Below are 26,820 nucleotides of genomic sequence, written 5' to 3' on the forward strand. Positions count from 1 at the left end.
AAACAAACAGTTCAAAGATATGATTAAAAGCCCAAAATTACCCTGACAGTCATGCCCATGAAGGGTGGATGTAAACTTCTGACCATAACTGTACGCTGATTTCATCATTTGAAACTTTGGTCATGTTTAATATGTGCATGTAGCAGAATAAATATGACAATAAACAGAGGAAAACATAACAGGTCCTCTGTTGTATATAGCCGTGCTTTTGTAGCATTAAGGCTTCTCACACTTACCAAATCCCTTGTCCGTGCATCTGAAGGGGACTGTTTTTGTATGTCACAGTGGCGCCAAACAGCAAGAATTAAATCATGTCACATTTTTCAGGGTCACGTGTATTAGATGCTCCATTTACCAAAAAAAATCATCAGTTCCTGGAAAACTTTAATACGTGCCAGATCAGTGACTTAATAACCTTCAGCTTTACATCAAGTCCACTCGTGAATCATCTCCTCGCCACATGGAGTAAGTCATCGTCACAGGCTCCATTCGAATGTTAATCAGTTTCATATCAGGCTCAGGGTGTGTGTGCGTGTCGAGTCAGACACGACAGATGCGGGAACATCACCACCTTCTGTGCGCTCGTTTCTCCCTCGAACACATGCACATACATCGAGGTGATTTGCAGCATCCTGCAGCAGATGGTGGAGAGAGTGCTGTGACTCACTGAGGGTGTAAGGGTGCATACAGAGTGAGAAGGAGACAGTAAGGATAAGGAAAAGGGGAGAAGGGCTTTGCTTCGTGCTTGTTGCAAGAGAGCTGCTGTAATGACGTAAAAGAAGCCCATCGTGTGTGTATGTGTGTGTGTGTGTGTGTGTGTGTGTGGGTGGGTGGATGCTGCGTCTTTTCCCCTAGTCTCCTGACTGCGCAGTACTCACCTCTGGCCACACGGCGGAGCTCTTCGCCTCCATGTGGAGACCGCATAGAGGTGAGTCAAGGAGTTTGAACATCACCTTTTAAAGTCTCACGCTGTCACCCACACGCTAGCAGGTGAACGTGTTTATCGAGAACTTAATTAAAGGTTAAACGATAAACACGCTCACCTGCGTCACCGGTTCTGCAGCGCCGTTAATTATTTATCAAGACCCCACCCTTCAGCAGCACCCTCGCTACGGCTATCGTTGTCTCCAGGGAATACACCAACCTAAAGACGTGTAGATCACACAAATGTGTGTGTTTCTTTTAGTTTTTAGGTTGCCACACAAATACATATACACTTTCTCACACCTTTCCCACCATCCTGTCCCTCCGGGCTTCCTGTTTTCTTCTCCGGGAATATCAAACGTGTTTTTTGTGTGCGTGTTGCATCTTTTATTGGAATCTGTCCCTTCTTCTTTCCCGATCCCTCTTCTCCCTGCCGGGATATCTCGCCTTCTCTGCTGTTATGCAAGCAGGGAGTGGTTTAATAATTCAGCACCATCTTTTCTTTTTTATTCCCAGGCTTTCCTTCTACACTACAGTGACCTGCAATGTTGACTCATACGCACTCATAATCCCCACACACACTCGAAAACGACACCCACACACCGATAATGTCACACAACCTACAAAGCAATGACGTTACTCCACTCCAGAATTTTTTTTCCCCTTTTTTATTCTTTTCATTTTATTTGGCAAATTATTCTCCACTTTTTCTTCTTTTAATTTTTGCAGTCTTTTTTTTCATTGTTTCTCTTTTCATTTATTTACAATAGTAAAAATAAATCTTTCTCTTCAAGGTTTTACATTCGACATTTACAAGTGCAATGTGTAACATGTCCATCTTATAAAGTGCATTTGTACTTTTTAATCATGAGCCAACCGTGTTGCCGCACAAACCCGAGAGGAGCAAAAATCAAAGGAAACACAGTAAGAAATCATAGAAATCCAGGAAGAATGATTCAAGAACATCATGTTAGCTCTCTGACATCACAGTATTGTTACCCAATAACACGCTCGGTGCTGCTTCTCATCGGGACCGACAGCATCGATGCGTAAAACTACACCTTTTTCTGTCCGTGAAGGCCATACTCGGTCCGATAGAAAATTAGCTCTGTAATGTTTTTTTTTTAAATCGATTGACAATCTCTGCCAGGTTGTAGGTTACAGAGGAGACACATTATAAGCCTGACTGACAGTTGAGCTGGTCCTGCTTATTTGCTGTAGGCACTCGCCCCAAACCCTGCTTTTTTCAAAAAACCACAAATAAACAGAACCTTCATGTAAATGCTTGTGCTCACAAGAAAATAAAAGAGGCTTTAAAGGATGGATAAGGAGACTGTATATAAAAATAGACACACGAGAACGAAGAAAACAAAGACCGGCAATGTTTTTCTGTCTACCGCAGCAAGGTGAAGGTTTGCCTCTGCCCCCTGGTTCATTTCGACTTATTTACTCCCACCCCTCCTTTTTCTTTTCTACTCCTCTTTTTCTATTTAATCTGCTTTCGGTGGGGACTATTTTTAGACGGCGCCTGACCGACTAGCTTCCTGCAGGCCACGGATAGCAAAATGTTAGACAAGAGAAAGAGACAGAGGGAGGTGGGAGGAAGGAGTTGAGGATGGCAAAGACGGGCTGAATGGAAAGAAGAGGAGGGGGAGTAAAAAAGATTGATAGAAAGAAATGAGGAAAAAAGGGTGTTTTCTAAAGGGGGGGGGGAGTGGCAGGCGAGTGAAAGCGATGGGGAGGAGGAAAAAAGTGAAGCTTTTTCAAACAGAGGAGGGGGTGTCTTTGAAACGACCTGCTCCCTTAGACACGACTCAGACAATATGACGTCACCGGAGCCCTGACTCTGTGACGTAAAACTGCTGCTCACGAACTCTCCGTCTCCCTGTCGATCAGTGCGAGTGTCCCCCCCCCCCTTTCTTTTTTAACAGATAAAACCCTTTACTGCAATCTGTATCGAGGCTTGTGTTTGTCTGCAGTTAGAGCAAAAAATAAGTATATATAGGTTGGAAAGATTTACTGGTTCTAACGACTTTGCGTCTTTGCCCTCCGATTAACTTAAGATATATACAAACCAAAAAATAAGACACTAGAAAGTCAAAAATTATGGCACTTTTTTAAGCATATCCGACACACAACTTTCCCCCCCAAAGAAACTTTTGACGTTTGTTTATAGGAAGAACACAGAAGAATAGGAAGAAACACACGCTCACAACAGACTCACAGCAGCGACCATGTCTTGTAACTCATGCCCTGATGAACATTACAAAAATATACATTTCTGTACAGCATTGCATAAGAAAAATAACACACGCACGCACACATGCGCTCTACACGCTCACTTGTACGGTATTTCTTTTCTTTTTAAAAACTGATTTATAAGTCCTGTATAGCGGCTGACAAAAACCATTCTGCGTGTTTGTGTTTACAGTTAGAGTTGCTATGGTTCATTACAATTGGCTATGATCCCGGGCACACACGTTAAACCCACACACACACACACACATACACAAACACACAGTGAGTGGTCGCTCCACTCCTGTCCCAGGAATGGTAGACTGAGTAGTGGCATATTCACAGATGAGTCTTATTAATTGTTAAAACAACCGCTTGATGGACATGCCAGATGGGACAGTTTATAAAATACATCTGGAATTCACAGCAACTGATTAGTTGCCGCTGTGTTTGGATTTCAGCAGGCTTGTTATATTTATATATAGCAATTAAATATATATTTATATTTAAGATTTTATGCAGAGTTGGATGAAATGAACATTGTGAGTTTTGCCTTAGTTTTTTGGACACCCAAAAACTCCCTAAATAGTACTGTGAAAGTGCAAAACTGAAATCCTTAAATTTCAATCACAGCTTTTCAATTGGAGACTTAAGGTCACCAAATATTTAAACACACTGAGAATTGTGTTATTTTTTTAAAAAAAAGAGATTACATCTTTAGGCTTTCGTCACACAAAAAAGTAAAATTTATGTGGTTTTATTTCATAAAATATGTGATTAATATGTAACTTACTGAGATGCTAGCGCTAGCTGGCAACCTGCTAATGCCAATTAGTCACAATATTTCTCTAAGCATCTGTTTTCTTCATCTTTAATGGGCTGTTTACACCATGAGTTTTTTGTTGTTTAAACTGTATATAATTCAATTGAATAAAAAGAGTTTGTGAAGGCAAAGGAAGTAGTTGAAGGTAACTAGCCTATTAATAGCTAGCAAGCTAGTTAGCAAGGTAGCTAACAGGATGCTAGATTCATGGATATTAGTACATTACTTTTAAACCAAGATGGCTACAACACGAAGCTTTAAAACAGGATTTTTTTTCCTGCCAGGGTGAAGACTTTCAGAAACTTTGTTTCTGCGGCTACATGTGGACAAGAAAAACTGAGCTTTTGTTTCAGAGCATCAAAGATATTTATCTTTATCTCTTTAGCCATTATCTCCTTTCTGGACTCTGTTTATAGTAACCATTGTCCTTAATGTAAATATGTAAGAAAAACTGTGTATGTTTCTGTTCTGTGTCCTGTTTGTTGTATATGTGTCTTTCTGGCTGCTGTTACAACCAAATTTCCCCTTGTGGGACAATTAAAGGATTATTCTATTCTATTCTATTCTCTATTCTATGTTATTGTTTGTGAGCTTCTGACTTGCCAACATTTCCATATGGTTAGGGTTATGGATATCCTTCATCCTCTTGATGGAACTTGAGTACGGAGATAATTTTGGAAACAGACTTGGAAAAAATCCCTGTTTTTAAAGATATCCATGTGCATGTGGACGTAGACTAAGTAATGTGGCGTTCGCTAATTTAAAAATTTCCATGGTATCATTGAAATCCACATTTAGATATGTTGCTGTTTGGATTTAGGAAACTGTAGGAATGTCATAGCTTATACTAAGTCTACTTTTGATTGTTTCCACATTATGGCTCATAGTCAGATTCCCTATGGAGAATATGAATAGGATTTTCACTTCCTGAAAGTCATTGCTGAGCTGTATTTGAGTCTTTGGGAAAATGGTCCTCGCCTCAGTTTCCCTGTGACCTCTGCAAACACTCTTCTTATGAGTTTATGGTCTCAGTTCCTAGCTTCAGGTCATAGTGAATAAAACGTGAATGCCATTTTGTAAATTTTGGTCATTCTTATATAGTTAAAAAGGAGAGTCATCCAGGATATGTCCATTGGTTGAAATCCTCAACATGTGTCATCAGCCAATGAGCCAATCCTTTACTAGGTTTCTTTATAATGGCAAGAGTTCATAACAGGGCTTCATAAACCAATAGGTGATGTCACGTGGCTACATACATTTTTTTACACTGTTTATGTTTTCCTGTTTTCTTCCTCATAAATAAGTGCTGAACAGTTTAGAATGGTAAATGCTGGTGTTCCCATGCCGTATCTGGAGTCAAGACAATTTCAAATGTTGAAATTTTTAGGTGGCCTTACAGAATCTAAAACAAGCCTCAAAATTTATTTCCCTTCAATCCAGTTCTGCTTCATGATTCTCTAATAGGTTTGATTAGCCTTTAAGAGGAAAGAAGATGAGTTTAAAAGCCACATCCCTGCTAGTGCAGGTCTTCTTTTACTATTACAATTAAAGGGCCAAACTGTACCACTGGCAACACTGGCCGTCTGTTAGAAACCGTACCGGATGTGACATTATCCTCACCTAATTTGTGACTGCTCTGCATGTCCCATCTAGCATATCCAAACACAGGTGACTAGGCAAGTCTCGCATATCATTGTGCATACAAGAGAACTGTGTGCCAAAAGGATCCGCATCAGTTTCCTGTGTGAAATAGATTCATTCAACTCTTGTGTGTGGATATGTTTCACCCTCCCTCGCGCACTGCTGCGGTTCACCGAGTGCCAAATTTCATCCACATCATGCTTCCAGCCTCGGAGTAATTGAAAATATTTCACTTAATAATTGATGCAGGTGGTTTACCATTAGGCAGTTCCATCAATGCAGTGATTGAGCAAAAGAGAGAGGAAGGGAAGAGGTCGCACCGGCAACTTGTTCAACTGGTGGTTTTATAATTAAATTATCAAATTAGTAAAATGGCTGCAGATGCATTTTATTTTTGGAGGTTTCTGTCTGCAGTAGATGAGCTAAGAATAGAAACTGAGCATTTATTTACTCATTAGGTTTTCCATGCTTTTTGGAAAACCCTGACCAGGCAGCCAGGATCATATTTCTTTCCAATAAAACCCAATGTGCCATTTGTTGCCTTGAAACATTTACTTTGAGTTATTCTGCAAATCTTCCAAAGCCAACCGCTTCTCTTTCTCTCTCCATTTCTCGCTTGTGGCTTTTTGTACACAGCAAAACACAGTTGGACATTATTGCGAAGGAGTTTTTGTTGTTGTTGTTCCAATAAGGCCAAAACCAAACAAATAGAAATCAAAAGAAGACACAAGAGAGTCTGCCGTTTCCAAAGGAAATCGTTGACAGAAACTCGTGTGGCTGTTGTTCTGCTAACAACTGCTGCAAAAACAACTGATTGTTGCTTCCTGCCAAGAAAAGTAGAAAATACTTCTACTCTAAGCTTTAATTTACATCATAGAAAAAGAAAATACCTGCTTCTCCTGTGCGCCATTTTCAGAGTTTCATTGAGTACATGTGTGTTTTTTTGCTTTCACGCCATAATGTTGTGATTTATTTGGTAGAAAGCGTTGAATTTGGAAGTGACTCCCTGTAGTTACACAGTTGCAGTTCGAAACTACAGCCCAGTTTCCATAAACTATTTTCCCAAAGCCAGCACACCTCCCACACATGCATATGAGCAGCATGCCAGCAGCTTAGTCATTGAAACTCTCTCCGAGGTTGCTCTGAGGAACACGAAAGTGAAAAGTATCTCCGTAGATCATTTAAATACAGATTGAGGTTGGCAATAAATCCCTTCTCCAACTCATCCTCACAGCATTCTCTGTACATTAGGCCAGCTCCCTGTACCATTACTGCTCAGATATTATTATCATTAGCTGGATTTACGGTGCATGATGCCCTTTCAGTGGGGAAATAACTTCATCCTGATTGGGTGCATGGTGGACGTGACCTGAGGTTGCGTTAAAGCGCGTCTCGCCTGGCGTTTCTATTTCACGCCACGTCACCTCACCTCTCTTGCTTCTCATTAACCTGCCGAGCCTTCAGAGGTGGCCCGCGGCGGAGCTGCACTGCTTCTTCAAGGCGGGGCGAGACTGTGTGCATGTCTGCAGAAGGTACCCAGCTACTGCTGACAGGCTGCACATAGGGAAATTAAAATGGAAGCCAGAGAATTTTTCGCCATATGGTGCTTTGTTTCCTTCTTAATATATAGACTTTTGCCATTTCCCCTGAATCTATGACATACATCTATGAGTGTTTAAGTGTAAGCATTACAAATATTTAGCAATAATACAAAACACATCCATTCTTAATTTATTTTCAGAGGTGCAAGAATAGCAAGTATGACTTAAAACGTAGCGTAGCCGACCAAAGCTGCCCCCGATGAAAAACGACCTTTTCGATATGGATTGTGCTCAGCTCGGCTAATGTAAAATCAATTGGGCTGTGGAGCCAGAGTGCCGTCTAACTTTAGAGCCACATGGCCAAAACAGCTTTATGGAGATTGCAGAAAAACACAGAGGTCCTGTTCGCCTCAGAAAAATATCAGCTGCTCTCACCTTTCCTGGTGACGACGGGAATTTCTGCTGATCGCAAACACGGGGACAGAGAGGACGGGGTCATGGTGGCATGGCAGGACCCCGAGTGGATTTTTTTGGATCATTTGAGCATGACTGGAGTAATTTTTTAAAGCTTCTGTTTTGATTGACTGACCCCTGGAAATATTTTAAGATTGATATCGAGGCCGATATTTAAATACATTCATGATTGTGCATTACAGACAGAGTTTCCATCAGAGAAGTAATTTAGCCATGTTTCTGGATGTTTAATCCAGTTTTAAAGTTTTTTGATAGTTTTTTATGTGTTGAAACATCAAACAACAAGAGCATGCTAAAAAGACACTTTGGCTAAAATAACGATTGTAGCTTTTATCTAAAAAATAATTAAAAACTGGCCTGGCAAGGGTCAAATTAGGCTTATAATATGCTGGTCTTAAACAGTGCTGAACTTTTACCATAGCTGTGTCTCAGATACTTCCATACTTTGTATTTCAAGCATAAAAGTAAGTTCAAACAGAACTCAGAGAGGGTCAAAAAACTGAGTAATGCTACGTGCACTTTGAAAACAATTCGCTTGACGCACATCGCTTTGAAGCTGACAGCTTGTAGGTGTTCCAGGCTGCGGTTGCCTAGCTAACCCTCTAACTCATTTACTAACAGGTCATATGTGTCCTGTGTTCTTATTAGTTCACATTGGTAGTCCCTTCTGGGCTTTAAAAAAGATTATCTCAGATCTCATCCACTTTACATTGCTTGCAGCTGTTTCGCCCATAGTTGCTAAATTTTCTTCGCTTTCTATGGTGTGTGTTCACCACGTCGATGCGGACACTTGCAGTGTGTATACAGCTTAGGATGATAGATCATCAGAAATTTCTTAAACAGCAGAAAGCTGATACATTGTAAGAAACTATGTCAGGCCAATTCTGGCTGGTCAGCTAAATAGCTAGCAGCAAACATTTATTATGCACTTGCAGTACATGTGGTGTGGCGTTCTTTACCCTTCTTCTTCAAAATAGTCGCCATTTTTGCCGCGTAATAAAAGAACAGGACCCCTCAGAAAAAATCAATACATTAATACAACAATGACAGGCCAGCTAAAGAACGAGCAGCAAATCTTTAGTACGCTTTGATGTGGTGTAGTGTTATTTACACTTTCCACCCCAAATAATTGCTGCTTTTGCTACATGGTAGAAGAAATGGCCAAAACATTTCAGACAGCAATACAACAGAAAGGAAATACATTCCAAGCAACGATGTTAGCTCCCAATGCTAGCTAGCCAGCTAAATAGCATTCACGAGACCAACTTTGGTTTGCTTTACTTGTTTATGAGAGTTAAATCAATTTCTTTATTGCAAAGGAATCTTGTCATATGTGCGGTCAGCTGCTAAGGGAGTAGTAAATGTTCACAGATTGCAGCAGCTAGTGGGATAATCACTGTTATACACTGACAGTGATACTGATGCCAATATTTGGTCATTTAAAAATCTGAAAATATATATTTCAAAAACAAATTTCTGTCAGACACATGAAATCTAAACAGACTTTTTTAACATTTGTTATATGTAGTTATTTATTTACCCGTTTACGCTCTGCCTGTCTCTGTCTGAATCAGTTGATTGTCGTATTTGTGGTGTTCCAAACACGTGTCGGCAACAGGTTACTTGCAGAGTGCCCTCTGGTGGACAAATCTTCAACACTTATAACAAGTTTGAAGTTGGAGTTTCTCCCATCAAATCTTTGTTAAATTTTAATTTATCAGCCGTTTTAAACAACAATACCAAAAAGCTGATTATATCATCCCACTGATAGATCAGTCAGGCTCCGATCAATGTCCAGTCATCATTTCTGGAAAGTATACAGCTTGCTGTGGTCAGTTTGAAATAACATTACCACTTTTAAGTTAAAACACTATGCAAGTAAGGACATAGCGTAAAATGCAAAGTGTATGGAAGTATCCAAACCGAGACATAAGGTTTGCAGATGTTAGCTATTGATACTGATCATAAATGTCTTTTGTGCTCTCTTGTGCCACAATGATTAACTAGCACTATTAATGTTGTTCTGCATGTCTTTTTGAAACTGAAGCAATCACATAACAGAAGAGTTTTAGCAAACACAAATTTTTAAATACCTTTATCCATCCAGGGGTGGACAAAAGGGTGAAAGAAACGCCAATCATGCTGAAATGCTCCTTTAAGGCCCGTCTCACATTTCCCCATAAAGAGGGTGTAAAGAACAGCGTAGCCTACTTTCCGGCGCTCTCCCTCCCCGCAGCAGAGAGCATTCCCAGGGTAGCAGCGCTCTGCAGTGACGCTGTCCTTGGTGCTGAATTCAGCTCTCTCTGCTTCACAGTCACGGCACAGCGGCAGGCTGAGAAACCCATTTTTCTCCGTTGCGGAGCAGATTTCATTTCAACGCACCAAGGACAACACATGCCAGTCTAAATATGGAAATCCCTCTCTAGATTCTTCAAACTAGCCGGGCTTGTTTATGCATTCAGAGACTGGTACATTAGATTTCATTTCGGATTTGAATGTTTGAGGAGGGATGTTGTGTGATTAGCTTTTTTTCACTCTTTCCTGAAACTTGCATCGAAATGGGAAAAACAAATAATAAAGGCTGTGCTTCTGGCATTGGGAAAAGGCTTAATGGGCAAGACTCAGCTACTTAAACTGCATCAGCTGAAGGAAACATTGCTCAAAATGTTTCCAGGGAGGAAATATTCTCGTTTTTTTTTACCAGGAGAAGGTAGCTCATTGTGAATTTTCAAGGTCGTTCCTTGTGTATATTTAGCTCATTGTATTTTTATCCACACGCCACTTAATTTCAAACACATCAGTTAAAACACAAACAAGTATTTTAAGACTGTTTCACTCCTTCTGATTGCATAACCATGCAGTGCTGCCCAGCCTCAGGACATGCAGAGATTTAGCAAATTTCTTCCTAAATCTCAGCTTCACATATATGCTACTCTTGAGAAGCAGGACTCACTTTTCGTGCCCTAACAGAGGCCAGTGGAAAAGTCACTTCCCCCACAGCCTGCCTCAGCTCCCACAGCCATGATGAGGATACCTTAAACAGGTGTTTGCAGTTGGTTTCCACACCATCTCCATCCATGATTTTGGTTTTCTCAAGGCTACAAACTTTCATATCGTTTTTCTTTTTTTTGTTTTTTTTGACTATGCATCGTCCTCTTCTCCATCATCTGCCAGTGCCACATCTACAGCGGCCAGCTGAGTGTTCGCCATCAGCCTGCCCCGATATGAGAAGCAGAGGAAATCTCTTTCCTCTTTCCTCCTCGCCACCTTTTGTTCCTCCAACCCTGACTCGACCTCAAGCATCACACTAAGGAGACACCAACCGTCCCTGCTACACATCACTGGAGGTCCTGGGTCTTAAGGAGAGGTTGGAGGGGACGCACCCACAGCAGGCCATCCATAGCGACTTCTGGATGTCTGGGTTTCGGAACGCATAGATGATGGGGTTGATTACAGAGCAGCAGGTGGCTGGGAGGACCGTGGCGTAGGTGTATATTACGGGGTAGCTGGAGTCAGCCACAATGGAGTACATGGCGAACGGCAGCCAGCACGCCCCGAAGGCACACAGGATGGCCGACAGTGTGGAGACACCTTTGGTGGTGGAGATGGCCACAAACTGGTGCTGCACCGCGATCTGCTGCGCATGGCGGAAGGCGATTTTGCAGATTTGAAGGTAGAGCTGCATCATGAGGGCAAAGACCAATAAGAAAGTGACGGCGAGCGCCACGGCGTTGTTTTTAGTGACCGGTCGGCAGATGCTGCACGTGCTCTCGTCTCTCAGACAGTTCCAGCCCAGTGCCGGCAACAGGCCGAGCGTGAGGCACGACACCCAGATAAAGACCACCATGACGTAGGTGAAGGTGACCGTCCGTTCAGTGTGGTAGGTCAGGGCGTTGTAGAGCGAGAGGTACCGGTCGACCGTGATGGCGAGGATGTTGAAGACAGATGCTGAGAAGGCCGAGATCAGCAGTCCAACGGACAGCAATGTCACGAACTCCACCGAGCTGTCGATCAGATAGGTGAAGACAAAGTTCAAGATGAGGCCCAGGCCGGCCAGGAGATCCGCCACTGCCAGCGATCCAATCAAGATGAACATGGGAGCGCGGAGCGTCGGCGTGTAGAACAGCACAGCGATCACCAGGGCGTTCTCGCAGGAAATGAGAGTCCCTGTCACGCAAAGCGCAATGTCCCACGGGCTGACTTCCTGAAGAGCGACGGCGGTGGTTGCTGGCCGGAGGTCAGGGGTCACAGTTTGCACTACAGGTTCTGACGAAGAGTTGGCGGGGTCCTCAACCAGGCTCCACGAGGTGGAGGAGTCGAAGGGGTCGAGGGGAGAGGAGGAGTTGAGGCTGCTACCGCCACCGCTACTCATGGCTGCCGCCGCGGCCAGGGAGAGAATCATAGCTGGAGAGAGGAAGGAGGGAGGGAAGAAAGGAAGAGGTGAGTCAGGAAAGAGGTGGAGCAGAGGTGCAGGCGTTTGTGTGCAGGAATGTGACATAGCAGAAAGATGGAAGCAGAGAGATGAGTTAAAAACACGATGGAAGAAGTTTTCAGAAGAAAGTGGAAGTGAGGACGAGAGGAAAGCAAAAAGAGTGGAAGAGGACGTGAGACGGGGAGAGGAGGGCAAAACAAACGAGAAAAGCAAGGAGGAGGTGGAGGAGGAGCAGGGACGTGTGCTCAGCCATCCCGTTTCACAAAAGAGACCAAATAAGAAAATCATTTTTTTTTCATCCATTCAGAAACTCGTGAAAACGACTGCGCACTTTTACCCTCCAGCATGCACGTCATCAGCAGCTCGTGCACCATGCTGACAGGTAATTATCAGCAGGTGTGAACACACACACACATACACACACAAGGACAAGTCTTCCATAACTGGCAGTACTCTTCCTGCCATTTTGGCTTCAAGCAAACCAACACATACACCAAATAAACAACACTGTCAACAACAACAGTAATAACAATAACGAGAGTCTGGCTTGCTCCTACCTGCCAGAGTCCGGACAACCAAAATCATCACCGACTCTGTCTATTTTTAGAGCGTCTCTAAAAATGGTGCATGACGTCCTGGGGCACGGCTGCCGTCCTATTCACCGGTAGCGTGTGTGAGCGCGAGCCCAGACACGGGCGCGTGCGCCCACAGTTTTCATTTAGAAGCTGCTTAATTCGGATTCTGATCCACATATTTGCGGCTGCTGACGCTAATTTTAGCCCAGCAGCAGAGCAGCCAGCGCGCGCGCGCGCGCACGCACGCACAGCGACACACACACACTCGCAGCCGCGTGCGCCAAAGAGAGATGTGGAGCTCCATTCATAAAAAAAAAAAAAATCTGTCCCCCCTCCTCTCGCACCTCCCACCTCAACGCCCCCACTCACCCCTCCTCCCCCTCCTCTATTCTTCAGTCCTCTTCAGTCCTCCTCTCGCACGCCCACACGCACGCGCACACACCGTCAATGACTGGAAACGTCGAGGGAAGGTCACCACCGTCCCACCACCAGCATCAAAAGCCCCGCAGCTGAGAGGGGGAGGAGGAGGGGGGTCTCACATCCCTGCGGTAACGGGGAGCTCGTGCGCCCCAGAGCCCAGCACACAGCACTCACGAGCCTTTTTTGTTTGTTTGTTTTGTTTTTTGTTTTTACGCCCCTGCCGAGCCTCCAGCACTGAGGGCAGGCTGTGTGCAGCAAAGACAGAACAAAAGCTTAAATACCTTCATCGGTTTCATTCAGCTGCAGCAGTGCAGTCCCTGAGCCAGCGCGCGAGAGCGAGAGAGCGAGAGGGAGGGAGAGAGAAAGTGGGATGGATGAAGACCACGCCACACACACACAAACACACACACATTTACCAGCTCCGTGTCTTCTTCTTCTGCTTCTCGTATCTCTCTCCGTCCTCCTTTATTCTCCACTTCCCGTGAACGTGTTTTCAGTATTTTCTTCTTTCGGGGTTTCCCCCTGTCTCTCGCGCGCGCTTCTCCCCCAGTCAGCGGCGCGCGCTATATTCCTCCGTTGGCATGGTTATTAGCCTTCTGTCGGCTGCTCCGTCCTCGCGCTGCACATCCTCGGCCCCTCATTGGACGCGCTTGTCATTCTCCTCGTCTGACGTCAGAAGTCTCCGCTCCTCCAGTCACCGTCATCATGGTCTGTGTGTGAATCACGGAGAGAGGGAGAGTGGATTAACACATCGTCACCTTCACTGAGTTTATGTGTTTGTATGTAGGTCAGGTTTCAGAGCTCCTTATCGCCATTACTCTATCTTTATTAATATTGTTGTTGTTAAACAGCGGGGTGAGCGTGTAACTACCTGTGCCTCAGAGTTGGTATTATCTGTCCTGGACTTGGAGGGGTGACTGAGCAACACTGTGCATCACACAGTGACTGATAACCCGCTCAAAAGGACAGTGGGAGACTTTGCTGCCTCCCACTTTAGGTTCTGCGTCACCAGGTGTGCTGATAGAAATAAACAAACAGCTACAATATGAAAATAAATAGCTGAAAGTGCATGTGCAAAAAGTACCTGCATGTGTGTATGTGTGGTCTGCAGCATAACCAGTCAAACTGGCTGTTGGTGCTGTGCAATACCAAGTAACTATATTACTGATACCAATACCGATACTGATACGTTCAACTTACAAGGGTAGCTTGTGTAGTGTTGATCCGTGTGTCAAGATTTATGAGTGTTACTTTCCACAGTAATTAGTTTATTAGCACTTAGTAATCTATAATAAAGCATATAGTTTTAAACTGGGTTTTTAGCCCAGCAGGCTACATATTGAACCTTCAGGATAAAATGAAGTATCAATCCTATCGCGCTAGCATCGATCCATACTATTGATATCTGGATTGATCCACCCACCTCTAAGTAGGGATGGGTACCGGTATCCAGTGCCATTATGGCACCGGTTCTGACATAAACGGTAGTAACCAGACCGAAAAGCAGCGCACATTTTGGTGCTTTATTTCGGTGCTTTTTTTTACTGAGATGTCATTGTCACGGTTCTGGGTCAGTTTGACCCAGTATTTTGAGTTGTTATGTTTTGGTGTGTTTTTGCATTTTGGATTATTTTCTTATGATGATGATGATGATTATAAATCTATGTTTCAGTTATTCTTGTTCGTAGGTTTTGTGTTCTCATGTTTATTGCAGGTTTAGTTCAGTGTCTAGTCTGTCTCAGTGTCGTGTCTGCGTCTTTGTGCAGTGTTTTCTTGTTTCCTGTTTTATTGTGAAGGTCTGCGTCTCATGTGAGTGTGTTCAGTTTACCTCCCTTGTCTCGTCTCGTTAATTACTCCCAGCTGTGTCCACCACCTGTATGTAATCTTCCTGTGTTTCTCTGTGTGTATTTAAGTCATGTCTTCTGTCATTGTAGTTGCTGGTCCGTCTGTGTATCCACCATGTCTCACTCGTGTGTTTTCCCTGCTGTCAACCGTCGTCTGCCTCTGCTCGCTCTCATTCTTGTTGAGGTTTGTGTCCAGTAGTTAGTTTGTTCCCAGTATAGTTTAGTCCTTCCTCCGTTTGCCATTTGTCCATTTTTATTTTGTGTTTAATAAACCACCTTCTCACCTTTACAAGTGCCTGCATTTGGATCCTCCTTTATTACTTCCACACGACTCATCTCACTCGCCGTGACAGTACAGACCAGCCAGATATGGATCCAGCGGCATTCAGCCCACCCAGGGAGCTTCAGGAGGCCGTTATCGACTCTGCTTCAAAATTAATCAACCTGTGGTTAGAGCATGAGGGAGAAGCGTTTCTTTACATTGTGGAAGCCAGGCTACAACAGCTTATTTCCGGTTATCCCTGGCTATTGGACTCAGAATTTTGTTCTCCACGAGCTTCACCTTCTCCCCCTGGCCGCTACCGCTCGCCTGCTCGCTTCAACGGAGGACGTGCCGTCCGAACCGCCGGACGAGGAATTACCCGGCCCGTCGGAGCCGTCTCCGAGAAAACAGCGACGTTCACGCCGTCGGCGTGGCACCCCACAGCCGGATGTCTGGACATGTAAGCAACCGGCAGTGGTGAGTGAGAGGGACACTGTTTCTGCTTTGTCAGATACAAGGACTATTTATTCTGGGGCTATTTTTTGTGTTTCCACTGACGATAATAGTGGTTTTTCTGTTTCATCTATGGCTATTGCTTCAAAGACTGTCTTTCCTGAGCCCACGCTCTGTGTTAATGACTGTTTCCACTCTGTTGTTGCCAAGCCTGGAGTTACTGAGCCTGGCATTATGAATTTATAGAATGGAAATGTTTGGGACTCTTTTTCACCTGCACTGGTCCATTCAGGGGAAGCTGTAAACCTCACTGAAACAGTTTTTCCTGACCATGTTCTCCCATCCACACTTTCACCACAGTCTAACATTGGGTCTGTAACACAGTTAGACCCCTAGAGGTCAAGACGCCAGCGCCAGCAGCTCCACCGGAGAACTCCAGAACAGTCTCAGCTCTCAGCACCCCCTGAGAGTTCAAGTGAGTTCACCCGTCCGCCTCCGTCCTCTGCTGAGTGTATTGGGGAACACTGAATCCCACTATTGCTGCCTGAATCAAGCCACTGTGCTGCTCAGCCCCAGCCAGTGTCCACACTGCCAGAGGTCTCCGTACCTGCTGCTTCAGTGACTGTCTCCACTGGAGGGCCCGAGGAGCCCGTCCAGTCTCAAGCCACGTTAGCTGGGGGTTCAGGTGAACCCAGCCAGCCTCAAGTCTCGTCAGCTGGGGGTTCAAGAGAACCCAGCCAGCCTCAAGTCTTGTCAGCTGGAGGGCCCGAGTCGCCCGTCCAGCCTCAAGTGTCGTCAGCTGGAGGGCCCGAGTCGCCCGTCCAGCCTCATGCCTCGTCTGCTGGGGGGCCCGAGGAGCCCGTCCAGCCTCATGCCGCTTCAGCTGGGGGGCCCGAGGAGCCCGTCCAGCCTCATGCCTCGTCTGCTGGGGGGCCCGAGGAACCCGTCCAGCCTCAGCATCGCCGCCTGCAGCATCGCCGCCTGCAGCATCCACATCGCTGCCGTCAGGTTCCGCAGCCCCCACGCTGCCGTCAGGTTCCGCAGCCCCCACACTGCCATCGCTGAAGGCCCAACCTCACCTCCCCAGGTCCCTGAGTTCACGGAGGGGGAACAAGAACGAGCTCAATCTGAGAGCCGCCATTGTTCAGACTCAGGTGTGAGGCGTGAGGTGTCACACCATGAGACTCCACTCACCCCTTTGACCTATGACATCACCGGCTGACGAGGTCAGAAGGACAGAGTTTATCGACCTACCGACCCCAAAGGAACATAAGTAATCCAAGGCAACTAGCTTAAAGAAGGAACGGTGGGAAGGACAAGTGTATGGGGAAATGTACGCCGACCAAGACGCTCTGGCAGAAATCATGCAAAGAGTAATAGCAGTGGAGCAGAGAGTACTAGAGGAAGATCTGGAGGAAGAGGACCAAGGCAACGAGACTTCATCAGATGAAGGGACAGAGAATGCTGAAGGCGCTGAGGCAGGACCTGGAGCTGACTCAGACACAATGCCTTTGCGCTCAGGTAAGTCAGTGACTAGAGATCCAAGGAAAGGGAAGAAGCCACATGGGCCAAGACAACGGCAGTCAGTATTCCAGAACAAAGGAGAGTCCAAAATGCAGGGGACCAAAAGGAAGGAAGTGAACTTCAAGGACAGCCCAGATCACCCAAAATTGTCTATGCCCCTGATAGTGGGCCCAAAACATGAACCAGTCTATCGAGCGTACAAGGTAGGAAATGGAATCAATGGTCAGGGGGGCATTGGACAGTGCTTGGTGGCAAGCCACCCAAATTCCAAACGTCTGGTACGCACCAACCTGTAAAACATATTGTATCACCTGTCTGTCAAACGACGCAGTGATACTAGAACACCAAGAAATATCGAGAACACATGGCAGAGAGACAACTGATCACCCTGACGCAGTTGCTGAACTTTCAAAGCTGCCTGTCACACTGTGGTCTGCAGGACCCACGGACGTGGGCCTAGCTACCTGTTCACCTGTGCTGTTCCAGCTCAAGTCGGAGGCACCAATTAACAGACACAAACCTGAAGCAGAGGAAGGGATTGCAGAAACCATTGAAGGGCTATTGAAAGTAGGAGTGCTTGAGCCCTCACAATCTTTTTGGAACACACCAATTTTGCCGGTGGAAAAAGCACGGGACAGGAAAGTACTAACCCTGTACGGCAGCATCGCTTGTAGTGCTGAACAGATTGGCAGAATGTGGCTTCAAAGTAAGTAAAGAAAAACTGCAGTTGGTCCGACCAGAAGTAACATTTCTGGGCCGCGTAATCGCACACAAATCAGTGGGCCTGATGAACACACACAGAGACCAAATTCTGACACACCCCAAACCGAGAACTGTGAAGGAACTCCTTTCTTTTCTCGGGTTGACGGGTTACAGCACTACGCGGGCAAAACTGCCCCTTTAAGGGACCTGATAAAGAAAGTGGGCATTCAAAACCTTAAGGCTGAATTGCCTTGGACGTCCGCCACAGAAACCACGTTCATTTCACTAAAACAAGACTTGTCGAGAGCCACTGACCTGGCCACACCTAATTATGACAAACCATTCTACTTAGATGTTTCTGAAATACACGGAATCGTAAACAGTGTGTTGTTTCAGAAAAAAGGGGGTGGGAGAGATGTACTCATGTATGTCAGTATAAGACTGAATCCAACAGAAACAAGACATCCCACATGTACACAACATGCAGCTGGGGTCGAAAAAATAATACACAAAACAGCACACATAGTGAGAGAACACCCATTAAAAGTACTGACCACAGATAGTGTAGTGGCATACGTGAACTCACAAGCATTCACCATGACACCACTGACACAACAGAGATTGAGTAAAGTTCTAGATGCAACAAATCTGACATTTACACACGAAGGAATCAATATGGCAGATTTAATGGGGTCAGGAGAACCACACGACTGCGTCAAAAGAGCGGAAGCTGAAGAAAAGATCAGAGAAGCTCTGAAGGCAGAGCCCATCCCTGGAGCTGAGGACTGGTTCAATTCAATTCAATTCAATTCAATTTTATTTATATAGCGCCAAATCACAACAAAAGTCGCCTCAAGGCGCTTCACAGATGGATGCTGCCATCAAGACGAAGAAGGACTGAAAGCAGGCTACGCCATAGTCCGCCGACAAGGAACTGAATTTGAGGTCAAAAAGGCCAGGAGACTTGAAGGGCAACAGTCAGCACAGAGAGCAGAAGTAATAGCATTGAGTCGAGCCCTGAGACTGGCTAAGGATAAGAGAGTGAACATCTACATGGATTCAGCCTACGCATTTGGAGCAGCCCACGTGGAGCTCGCTCAATGGAAAAGAGCGGGGTTCAGAACGACAGGAAATGCGCCCATTTGCCACAAGAAAGAAATGGAGGAACTTGAAAAGGCCCTGGACGACCCGGACGAGGTGAGTATCATAAAATGCAAGGGACACTCACAAACAACGAACATGGTGGCCAAAGGAAATCAGAAAGCAGACGAAGCCGCCAAGGAAGCAGCAGGTTACAAAGCACGAAGGCAAATGGTGCAGGTAACTGCTGAAGAGGAATCAAGCACCAATGTGCTGGAGGAAGCCAGACAGGCTCAAGAGGAGGCATCCCCGGAGGAAAAGGGGGTGTGGCAGAACCGAGGAGCCTGGAAAGAGGGAGGCCTATGGAGAGGACCAGATGGGCGACCTGTCCTGACAGCCAAGATGGCGAAACAAAAGATAACAGAGGCGCACGAGCTCGGCCATGTGGGAGTGGCTCAGATGGAGAGGAATCTGTGTCATTGGTGGCCCCCGTATTTGAGAGACATGATAAAGGAGAAAGCCAGGACGTGCCTGATTTGCGGGGCCCACAATCCAAAGCCAGTGATAAAGCCGGAAGCAGGTAAGTTTCTCATTCCAGAGAGACCAGGAGAGGAGATTGTCATTGACTTTACAGACATGATTGACATGGGCCCTGGGGGAGTCAGGTATTTGTTGGTGTGTGTAGATGCTCTGACCGGCTGGCCAGAAGCATGGGCTACCAAGAGGGAGGATGCTAAAAGTGTGATTAAGTGTTTAATCAACCATTACATCCCCAGGCCTGGGTTTCCCAAACGCATTTGATCAGACAATGGGACCCACTTTAAGAACCAAGACCTGGCGGAGGTGGAGAGGATGTTGGGAGTGCAGCATAGGTTTGGGACAGTGTATCATCCTCAGTCTCAAGGGAAAGTAGAGAGAATGAATCTAAATTTGAAAAACAAATTGGGTAAAATCTGTGCACAGACAGGGTTGAATTGGGTTGCAGCCCTGCCAATTGCTCTAATGACCATAAGATGTTCTGTTAACCAATCCACAGGTTTCACGCCTTATGAGCTGCTGACGGGAAGGCAGTTTCCGGCGCCCTGGACAGCGGTCCCGGTGGAACAAAGCACCAAAAGTAACAGGTCTCATGCAGAATATTGGAATGAATTTAAAAACTCTTGTTTCTAGTTTCACACAACAGGTGGCCTCTGGAGTACACGCTGTGGACAGGGCGGTCCCAGACGCGAAAGCAGTGTGGCTGAAGGTCATTAAACGAAAGTGGAAAGAGCCCAGGTGGACGGGTCCATACGAGGTGACTGCCCGAACAACAACAGCAGTTCAACTGAAAGGAAGGGGCGACACCTGGTACCACTGATCGCAGTGTGCTGTGGCGGACGAGAGCTTGGTGGAGAAAAGCTCGTCTCCACCTAACACAGGTGTTAACAAAACAGAGGCATAATAAACCCTCTCACCTGTGCAACGGGCCGACCAGCAGTCTACCTGGAAGGCCGAAGAAAGAAGAGGAGCACCGCAGAAAACCACCCGAACAGCAGAAAGGAGTGGTAACAAATTGAGAACTCCAAAGGGAGAGAAATTTTACGCTAAAGTACAAAAGAAATTCACACAACACAATGCCATCACACGAATCAGAGATACGCAATGAAAAGAAACTTATTAAAATGTTCCTTATAACCACATGTTTGCTGTATGCAATAATATTGACCATGGCCGTGTGTTTTCTTGTTTATCTCTTGCAGAGCACCCCACGGGACTTGTCCGAACACGGAGTCCAGTCCAGCCCAGCACCGTCTGAGAGACCGATTACCGATACGGGGCCGTCAAAAAGATCAAAGCGCGAGGTGTCAGGTAAATGGGATAGGTGCCTCAGCACATATAAGCACATATAAGGAACTGGACTACGTTAAAGGGTCCACAAGCTCATTCACGTTCGACTTGTGTGAGGTCATTAACTGTAAAGGGACAAATAGCAGCTGGAGGGGATATGATGTGTGGGTTTGTAGCCACCCCATGATATGCACCAGGGGAGGGAGCCCTCATTCCAGTCCAGGGATTCGTCGTTCAGTGGGGACATACACGGCTGGGCAGTGGTGTTTCTGGAATAGCGTGGTGAGTTGGACAGGAGCGGGCTGGCAACCACAGGTACCCGAAAACCTGAAGGGAATAGCAATTCAGAGGGATTTTTTTGCCTCACAGAATCCTGTCACACTTTCCCTAGGGCCGTGGAGCACGCTGCCAAATCTAATAGCCCGGGAGGCGTGTTTTATTTGGTAATTGGGGTGGACGTGTCGGGAACTGATCCATTCGGGGTAATTAGAGTAAACTTGGTCAGTCCCAAACCTAAGCCGGTCATAGGAAACTCTGTCACAAACACAACAGGGCAATTGGGGAACGGGTCGTCAACTGTAGGACCAGAGGAGCAAGAACCAAAAGGGAGAAAAGTCCTGACGGTGGATTACACTAGGTTGAAGCCTCAGGACCTAATTGAGCGTGCCACCGGCTTCAGTGACAGTAACTTCTGGCTGGACTGGGTGGCTCAAAATGCTAAAGAACAACATGTCTCTGATTGTATTGCCTGTGCTTCAGCTAGACCACGTTTGTTCACGGAGCCCGCACCACTGTATCCAGAGGACAAGTGGGGCTATGACTGCATGTTGCGGCTGACTAGAGAGGCTGTGAGTACTGGCAACTGCACTCTCTTGTTTAGTTTATTCCCCCCCAATCCACAAGCAGACTAAAGTAGGACCATTCATGCCAAAACAAGACAACTATACATGTTTTAAATTCTCAACAACGGACACAGTAAAGTACAAGTTGGGAGAAATTGACCCAAGCTGGTGCTCTGTCACACTCACGGGGAGAACCACAAACAATGTAAGTGATGCAAACACCGTAATTGGAACATGGGCGAAAAGTGGGCTATATTATTACTGTGGACGTAACACCCTTTTGGTTCGTGTTCCTGTGGGAAGTGTGGGGACGTGTGCCATGGTGCGATTAGGAGCTCCACTCATGCTAATCGGGAACAAAGTAAAAGCCATACCACAATGCAACACACGCACTTTGGCGGCCAGACGTAAGAGACACATTTTGGCAAAGAGAGGGACACAGGGGACACATGCTTATGACCGTAGAATGAACTCACCTACCTGGATTGACTTAATAGGAGTGCCCAGGGGAGTTCCAAATGAGTATAAACTGGTGGACCAAGTAGCTTCAGGATTTGAAAGTATATTCATATGGATAACTCCAAATAAGAATGTTGATCGCATAAACGATGTCCATTATAATGTGCTGAGACTCTCTAACCTAACCAGAGACGCCATGGAGGGGTTCGCGGAGCAGATGGGTCCAACCTCGTTGATGGGAGTGCAAAATCGAATGGCCTTTGACATGTTGTTGGCGGAGAAAGGGGGCGTGTGTGCCATGTTTGGAGACATGTGTTGTACCTTCATCCCCAACAACACTGCTCGAGATGGCTCAGTAACCCGAGCTCTGGAGGGGCTGAAAACTTTGTCTAAAACCATGCATGAACACTCAGGAATTGACAACCCGCTGGAGAGCTGGATGACATCCGTGTTTGGACAATGGAAGGGGTTTGTTTTGTCTGCAATGCTTTCTATTGCCGCTTTTTTAGGGATCTTGGTCACCTGCGGGTGTTGTCTCATTCCTTGTGCCAGAGGACTGCTGGAGAAGGTAATAACGAGGGCCGTGGACTCCGGACCGATGGGTCCGGTGGTCATGATGCCACTGGTAGAGTTGGAGGCGGCCGAATGGGCCGAGGAGTGTCACAACCCAAAGTATGGTGACCTTCCTGTCAGAAGGTCAAGAGAGGGAATGTGGGAATAAAGAAAATATTTTACTGCTACATATAGCTTTCATCATTATCATTGCATTAAAACGTTCATTAAAAGCTACCGGTATTAGATTAAAACTTTTATTAAAGGTGCGGCTATAATCATTTTATACACACATTGCTCATGAAGAGTTGATGCTCAGTCTATTCAAAGGTCTTAAGCTTCGTTTGGCGCGATGTCCCAACGATCCATGGTGTAAGTGACTTGGAGCAGCAGAAGGTTAAAAAGGCATACACGCTTACAAACTCAAATGATCTTAAAGATAGGCCAGGCCAAAGGCCTGGAAGTCATTTAGCTTCTAACTGCATTTGAGTTTGCCTAGTAACAGGTGACAGAAGAAGAGTCACACAGGGACCATCTGGAGGGTGAAACAAATTGCCATGTATGGAAGAATGTGATAGAAAGAGGAACTTCTGTCTGTGTTTAGCTTTTTAATTGACCATTTACTGTAACTGATGCATGTCATATTCTTGTTAATGCATGAAGGGGCGGAACCCTGATGTATTAAAAGCAGTCTGAAGTGTATTTTTGGGCGAAGATCTATGCTGATGTGTTGCAGTGTACATCTTCCCACGCGTGTGTTCAATAAAATCATTGTTTGACTGCACTCTTCTGGGCCAGTGTTGGTTTGTTCTTATCCTCAATATTTAGAATTCGGGACACAGTGTAGTAGAAATGATGAGGATGATGATGGCAGCAGCAACCGTTCTTCTCTGCGTGAGTAGCTTAATGTTGTTCGTGTGTAATTTACGCTGAGCAGGCTCACCACGTTATTAAATTAATGCATTTAAGGTGAACTAGCAAACACCGTCGTAGTTACATGTGGCTGTCTTCTTGTTTGATGGCAGATACTCCCTTCACCCTGGCAAAAAAGGCTAAAATGACCAAAGAAAAAGTGGAAAACAGTTAAACACAAGAGGTTTTTGGACAAAGGTTTCGTTTAATGAACATAGACTGTAGGTCCTGCTATCAAGTCGAACCCCAGGTTGGCATTCATGCTCAGCGACTATACTCAGGTTTACCCACCTCTCTGACTGCAATAATGACAATAATTTACGCAAAATCTACTTCAAATTGTATTCAAAAAGGACTTGGATCTAAAGACCAAGCACTCAGATTTGTCAGAAAACTTTCCCTGTGGCTTCTATACAGCCAGACTTCCCAAACATGAGCTCCCCGCCCCCTTGTTGGCCATTAGAAAGAACGTTGTCCTGATGATAAAAGAAACTCACAAATTGCCCCTTTAAAGAATTACGTGGCATTTGCCCTTCCATGAGCCTGGCTCTGCTGGCTCTTCCTGTTAAAAAGGAGTTTTTCCTTACCACTGTCGCCTAGTGCTTGCTCGAAGGGGGGTCGTCTGAGTGTTGTGGTTTTCTCTGTATTATTGTAGGGTCTTGACTTCGCAATATAAAGGTGATTGGTGTTGCGATTTGGCGCTGTGTAAATAATATTGAATTGAAATAGTCAGAGCCCTACTTACATTTACATCTGTAATTACAAAATCTTCACGCTATTAAACTGGGCTGATATTACTGATGTATCACAGACCAGATGTGTCCGTTTTAGACATTTCTTAGAAACATTACAGCCATTATTGAAAGATGGAAGGCAAGGTTGTGTCGTGATGTTATATTTGAACTTTTAAATATTAATATGCCTCAACAACTCTCGGACCGCCTACTGTTAACCACTTAATGCCGTAATTGGTGTGGTAATGGTAACCCCCTCCATGAGTCTGAATATGGATGCGTGATGCAAACCACCTCCTTCCAGGCGTAATAAATAAATAAATAAATAAACAAGGACAGAGCTCATATTTTCTCCAGACTCACTTTGAGCTCAATTGGATCATCGCACCTTAAGTGCAGGAAACTCCCGAGCCGGTCCACAAGCACTCCGACAACCTTTCCCTCCTCTTTGTCTCCTCGTCTTTTTATTCCCTGCTCCTCTCTTCTGCTGTCTCCTCATTTATCCCCTCATTCAATGTGAGCCACATGAATAAAATAGCAAACAAGCTTGTGATTTCTCTTGATGCACAACAACGCACACACACACTCGTGCTGCCTTCAGTTAAAGCGTGTCGCTTCCCTTCTCTGTGCTGTGCACATCGTTATGTATGAATCACGCCGCATGATCAGAATACAGATGAAACGCGCGTGTGCACGTGTGCTTTCATTGATGCCCTCTCCATGTCCGACTTCATTCATCTTTCCGGCAAAGCACCATGGGTAACTGTGAGCCGTTACTTCATCTCGCTGTTTTGGTATGCTTTGTAGCACAAAGCTGGTGTGTCTGTTTCACTTTCTCCTTCCCTCAGTGTGTGTGTGTGTGTGTTTGTCTTGATCGACTCCATTTCTGCAGCACTCACACTTTTCTCGCTTCTGCTTCTGTGATGACAAAGCACACCAAAGTCAAACTGTATTACATCACTGATGCATTTCCAACATGAGGCTATGTTCTTCTCCTCCTCCTCCTCTACCTCGTGTAGTCTGGGCTGAAAGTCACCAGAGGACAAGCGATTCACATTGAGGAGACTGAGTTGTGTAACGTCTTGATATTTAGGGCAGTGGTGCCTGGTTATGCTTAGGTCTCACACATACTGGGAAGATATAAACTGAATCCTTAAAAGTACAAAAACCCTAAACTGTGGACTCGGTGGGGCTGTTAAAGACCAGGATGCACCGGTTTTTGCTGGGTTAAATCCCCGTGCACGCACAGGCTGGGAACATCTCAGCAGTGAGAGTGGATGACTAATACTACTCCCACCCATTCACTCCCCTCCCTTCTCTCTCTGTCCCCTCACTTTCACACACACCTACACATCCCTTCACAAAACAGCCGCTGGGTTTCCCTCGAGCGTGATGCTTAAAAAAGAAAAAAAAATCACCTAATAACATGTCTTTAGTCTTCCTTTCCTTCGCAGTGCTTTTGGGAACATCAGATGTGCTGTGCTGACGTAGCGGTGGCACCCACATATCTGTAGTAATCCACATTGCGGCACTAACGGCCAGTCGCCACAATGAACCAGCATCTCATCGTTAATTTAGGAAATGAAAGTCAATGGGGAAAATTTCAGGAACAGTGCAGTAGCAGAAACCATCAAATGCTGTGATGAAACGAGGCAGAGGAGAAGTTTATTAAAGCTTCAGAAATCACCAATTAACAGCAGCTCAGCTTGGAGCCAGCATCAGCCCTTCACAGAGGTCGAATCACAGCCTCATCTCATCTGTTCAGAGGAGGCTGCATGAATCGGGCTTGATAAAGAAATCCCTGCTGATAGATGTGCTCGGGAGATGGACATCTAGACCAGTGGAAGTTCTGAGTTTGATCTGGTGAGTACAAATCTGTGTAAGAGAGGGTTCATGGATGATATCTGAACATATGGTTCCCACTGTGAAGCATAAAGAAGGAGCTCTAAGGATGTGTGAGTGGAGAGGCTTGGACAAAGACATGCTGTGGAAGAGAGCAGGTGCAAAACAAAAAGAAAAATAGTCAAGCAAAGGTAGAAAATACAGAGATCCTCCCAAGGTTAATGAAACCAAACTAAAACTTTCCATCCATCCCAGGGTCGCCAGGGGGCTGGAGCCTATCACAGCTGTCTTAGGGTGAGAGGCAGGGTAAACCCTGGACAGCTCACCAGTCTGACGCAGGGCTAACACATCGCGGCAGACAACCATTCACACCTATGGGCAATTTAGAGTTACCAATTAACCTAACCTCACTAACTTGATGTCTTTGGACTGTGGGAGGAAGCTGTACCCGGAGACAACCCACGCAAACTCCACACAGAAAGACCTGATGGTGGAATTGAACTCAGCACCTTCTTGCTGTGAGGCAACAGTGCTAACCACCGTGCAGTTAAACTGAAAATATAAGTGAAAAAAACATTTTAATTAATTAAAGTGATTAAAAAAAACCTAGACTTATCTTTGTGAAGAAGGAAAGGAAGAAACTGGGATTCTCAGTTCATCCAGTTTTCACAATAAGGCAGCAGGAAGGAGAATTTCATGGGCTGATCCAGGAGTTGAAGCTA

At 45.5% G+C, this 26,820-nt stretch overlaps 2 protein-coding genes across 5 annotated transcripts; one reads left to right on the forward strand and one right to left on the reverse strand.

Moving 5' to 3' along the window:
- Positions 1 to 2,625: 2,625 nt before the first annotated feature.
- On the reverse strand, positions 2,626 to 13,677 carry gpr185b (G protein-coupled receptor 185 b). Of its 4 annotated transcripts, none has more exons than XM_084923681.1 (2): positions 13,482 to 13,677; positions 2,626 to 12,042 (listed from the first exon to the last, which is right to left on the reverse strand). In XM_084923681.1, the coding sequence occupies exon 2, from the start codon at positions 12,038 to 12,040 to the stop codon at positions 10,970 to 10,972; it is 1,071 nt and encodes a 356-aa protein (XP_084779807.1). In that variant the 5' UTR covers positions 12,041 to 12,042; positions 13,482 to 13,677; the 3' UTR covers positions 2,626 to 10,969. The 4 variants fall into 4 exon arrangements, with proteins under 4 accessions (XP_084779807.1, XP_084779808.1, XP_084779809.1 ...); XM_084923682.1 differs by lacking the exon at positions 13,482 to 13,677 and adding an exon at positions 13,347 to 13,454; XM_084923683.1 differs by lacking the exon at positions 13,482 to 13,677 and adding an exon at positions 13,015 to 13,265.
- A 34-nt stretch (positions 13,678 to 13,711) lies between these two features.
- On the forward strand, positions 13,712 to 23,439 carry LOC146390706 (uncharacterized). Its single transcript, XM_084923684.1, has 2 exons — positions 13,712 to 20,778; positions 22,248 to 23,439. The coding sequence occupies exon 1, from the start codon at positions 18,904 to 18,906 to the stop codon at positions 19,729 to 19,731; it is 828 nt and encodes a 275-aa protein (XP_084779810.1). The 5' UTR covers positions 13,712 to 18,903; the 3' UTR covers positions 19,732 to 20,778; positions 22,248 to 23,439.
- The last annotated feature ends 3,381 nt before the right edge of the window (positions 23,440 to 26,820 follow it).

This window comes from Perissodus microlepis, chromosome 3 (genome assembly GCF_051167445.1).
Source record: "Perissodus microlepis isolate ML-2025 ecotype Zambia chromosome 3, ASM5116744v1, whole genome shotgun sequence".
NCBI lineage: Eukaryota > Metazoa > Chordata > Actinopteri > Cichliformes > Cichlidae > Perissodus > Perissodus microlepis.

What these genes read in the sequence shown, in the direction of transcription:
- gpr185b (XM_084923680.1), bottom strand. Translation starts at nt 12,655, where the DNA reads ATGATTTTGGTTGTCCGGACTCTGGCAG. An exon ending in GGTTGTCCGGACTCTGGCAG is followed by an intron (nt 12,043 to 12,627) that starts GTAGGAGCAAGC and finishes TCCTCTCTCCAG; the next exon opens with CTATGATTCTCTCCCTGGCC.
- LOC146390706 (XM_084923684.1), top strand. Translation starts at nt 18,904, where the DNA reads ATGGATTCAGCCTACGCATTTGGAGCAGCCCACGTGGAGCTCGCTCAA.